General features: G+C 39.4%; 1 protein-coding gene across 1 annotated transcript; it reads right to left on the bottom strand.

Annotated features, from left to right (window-relative positions):
- Window positions 1–1,365: 1,365 nt before the first annotated feature.
- On the bottom strand, window positions 1,366–2,347 carry LOC115631798 (NADH-quinone oxidoreductase subunit B 2-like). Its single transcript, XM_030528636.1, has 2 exons — window positions 2,307–2,347; window positions 1,366–2,247 (listed from the first exon to the last, which is right to left on the bottom strand). The coding sequence occupies exon 2, from the start codon at window positions 2,237–2,239 to the stop codon at window positions 1,568–1,570; it is 672 nt and encodes a 223-aa protein (XP_030384496.1). The 5' UTR covers window positions 2,240–2,247; window positions 2,307–2,347; the 3' UTR covers window positions 1,366–1,567.
- Window positions 2,348–2,994: the final 647 nt, after the last annotated feature.

Here is a 2,994-nt window from a genome sequence, read left to right as displayed (position 1 = left end):
GTTGGACGGCACATCGAACAGCAGCTACAGCTACGGCTACGGATAAAGACCAAGACATGCATGTCAAAGGACATGGCGCTGTGTTGCTTTTGCTTAACAATCAAAAGCGGAAGTAAGCATCGTGTTGCTGCGGTGGGGAGCAGTGTGGTGCGGCAGAGGTGCGGGTGTGGTTTAGCAAAAAGAAGGACGCAGAGAAGTTTGTTTTCTTGCGGCGGCAATGCATGTGCATGACTGGCATTTGTGCTGCTGCCTCTGATGTTGCTGATTTCTGTGCTCTGGCTTTGCAACGACAGCAAAAACTAAGACAACAAGACTGCCACCTGGCAGGTGTAGCTCCGCAACCATAACCGACACAAAAATATCACTTTAAAGTTTCGTGCCGTCGCTTGTGTTGGTTTTGACATGAAATTGCATTACATTTCACACAGTAGACAGCCGACAGCCGACAGCAAATAGCAAATATCAGGGCATCGGCGACACGAAAGAGTAAAAGAGCAAGGCAGCAGACTCTAGACAGTAGACGGTAGACAGTGGAGAGAAGACATTAGACAAGGGACAGCATTGAGTATGAGCTCGCTGACATCCATGAGTTGAGTTTTGACTGCAGTTCTGAACATTGTCTTATTTCCACAGCAGTTATGTCGTGCTGTCCAGACAGACGACCGAAGTCCAAAAATGAAGTGTGAAAATAAGTTGGTCTCGTCACCCCACAACTAAAGCAACCCCAATATCCAGGGATGGGAAAAATATTAAAAACATTACCATATTGCTCGAAACGTACTTTAAGACTAAATTAATATTAATTAATAACTTGTTGTACCGTAGATTTTAAAGGTATAACTCTAAATTTTTAGATAATTAATGATTTTTAAAAGCTTCACAAAGTTCTAGAGGATATATTCCTATACTCTGTTTTTAAAGAGTATTTATTTTTTTGATAATTCCTTGCTAATTATATTGTGTAGGTGTACATAATTCATCTTTGAAGGATTCACATTTTACTGAATTGTTTTGCGGAAAATTCTAACAATTCTTAAATTGCATTTATATAAGAAGTAGAACGATATTTAAAATATCAGCTCATACTTTGTGAGATAATTCATATATTTAAGTGCAGCTTGAGGGGTAAAATAATATTGATTTGCAAAGACTATCAATGTCTGAGATAGGACACTGTTTCGTCGAGTTTCTACTAAAAAATATTTGTACAATTAATTTAGGTTTATAACACACTTAACTATATTAGATCTAAATCAGTTGACAGATCGAACAGACAAATACGAAAAGACAACGATGAATTTTATATCATACAAATGCCCAAAGAAAAGCCCATTCTCGCATGAATATTTAAAATTTAGCTTACAATTTTGATAAACAAATAATAGCATATTTATTTATTTTTATTAAAGTTATAAAACCACCCTTTGGCGATTAAATAAACAAATGTATGTGTACTTCCATATCGGTGCATAATTTATATGAATTAAGTTCATTTAACATCTTCTGTTTGAATGCGATGTTAAACTTGTGAACCAAATTACAAAGTCCTTGTAGAAATGTGTAAACATTACTTTCTGTACCACATCTGCAGCGTCTTCATCCGTTTCACTTTCTTCTGTAGCTGCAGCACGCCGTACATGAGGGCTTCAGCCGTGGGAGGACAACCAGGCACATAGATGTCGACGGGTATGATGCGGTCACAGCCGCGTACCACCGAATACGAATAGTGGTAGTAACCACCACCATTTGCACAACTGCCCATTGAGATGACCCACCTGGGCTCGGGCATTTGATCGTACACCTTTCGCAGCGCTGGCGCCATTTTGTTGGTGAGGGTTCCGGCGACAATAATGACGTCCGCTTGACGTGGCGAAGCGCGGAACACAACGCCGAAACGGTCCATGTCGTAGCGTGGAGCGGCGATGTGCATCATTTCTACGGCACAACAGGCCAGTCCAAAGGTCAAAGGCCACATGGAGCCCTTGCGTCCCCAATTGAGAAGATCGTCCAGGCGGGCAAGCGACCACTCAACAAAAGTTGCTTGATTAGTGCCGAAAGGCGAATACTTTTTCTTAGGCAAACCATGGGGCGATTCAACGACAGGCATTGTCTTTTGATGGCGCTTCCACATAGGGGAGTACAGGGCTGCAGCATTGTTGAAAGGTCCACCAAATAGTTGCGACCTTGAAACAGCGGTACAGGAAATCTTTCCAAGTCCAGCAATGGCACAACGAAGCATTTTATTTTCTGTAAGTCTTAAATATTTTCAGCGTCTTTTTACACAAATCTACGGAACAGAAACTTACTGGTGTTCTCAAGTACTTTCAGTTTATTTTTCAATGACTTTGTGAGACTTTAATTTGAAGTGACAAGCATAGTATCGACTAGACATTAAAACGAGCGAAATGGAAAGGTTTTGCTTGGCCTACTTATTCCAAAATATTTTGAGAAGACGATACTAAAAAGTTCTTAAAATTGTTTTAAATTCTAAATATTTGTATCGCGTTAATAGGATACAAATAATGCAGCCATACTTCATATGTGACAAATGCGTGGCAGGTCCATTTCCAAATTTTGACAAAGCCCAAAACGCACCTTGAACCTTAATGAGTTTCTATGTATAATGAACAATTTATTCGATAATTGACGGCTACTAAAATCTAGGGGTGAAAAGCGCCCCCCCCCCCCCCCCCCCCCTTTAGATTCTGAACGGAACAAAAATTTTGCAGACAAATTGGAATTTGTGCCGCATTGTACAAAATTCACGAAAAAAAGACATCCATTTTATGGCTACGGTTACTTAATCAGCTAGATTGCTGTGAAGATATAATGTTGAGAATATATATATATATGGGCATGAAAACATTGTGTTAATATGCTCAACATATAACTCTTAACTAGTTTTGGTTTAACTGTTCAGAAAATTCAGTTTCAGTTCTGAACTGTCGAAACAAAATAATTTGAGATTTCTTTATCTGCCATAACTTTCTTTTG

The sequence above is a fragment of the Scaptodrosophila lebanonensis genome, unplaced genomic scaffold, assembly GCF_003285725.1.
Source record: "Scaptodrosophila lebanonensis strain 11010-0011.00,11010-0021.00 unplaced genomic scaffold, SlebRS2 tig00001412-arrow-pilon, whole genome shotgun sequence".
NCBI lineage: Eukaryota > Metazoa > Arthropoda > Insecta > Diptera > Drosophilidae > Scaptodrosophila > Scaptodrosophila lebanonensis.
This window is presented reverse-complemented; position numbering and strand designations above follow the sequence as displayed.

Excerpts from the sequence above, each read along its gene's own strand:
- LOC115631798 (XM_030528636.1), bottom strand. The coding sequence starts at position 2,239 with ATGCTTCGTTGTGCCATTGCTGGACTTGGAAAGATTTCCTGTACCGCT.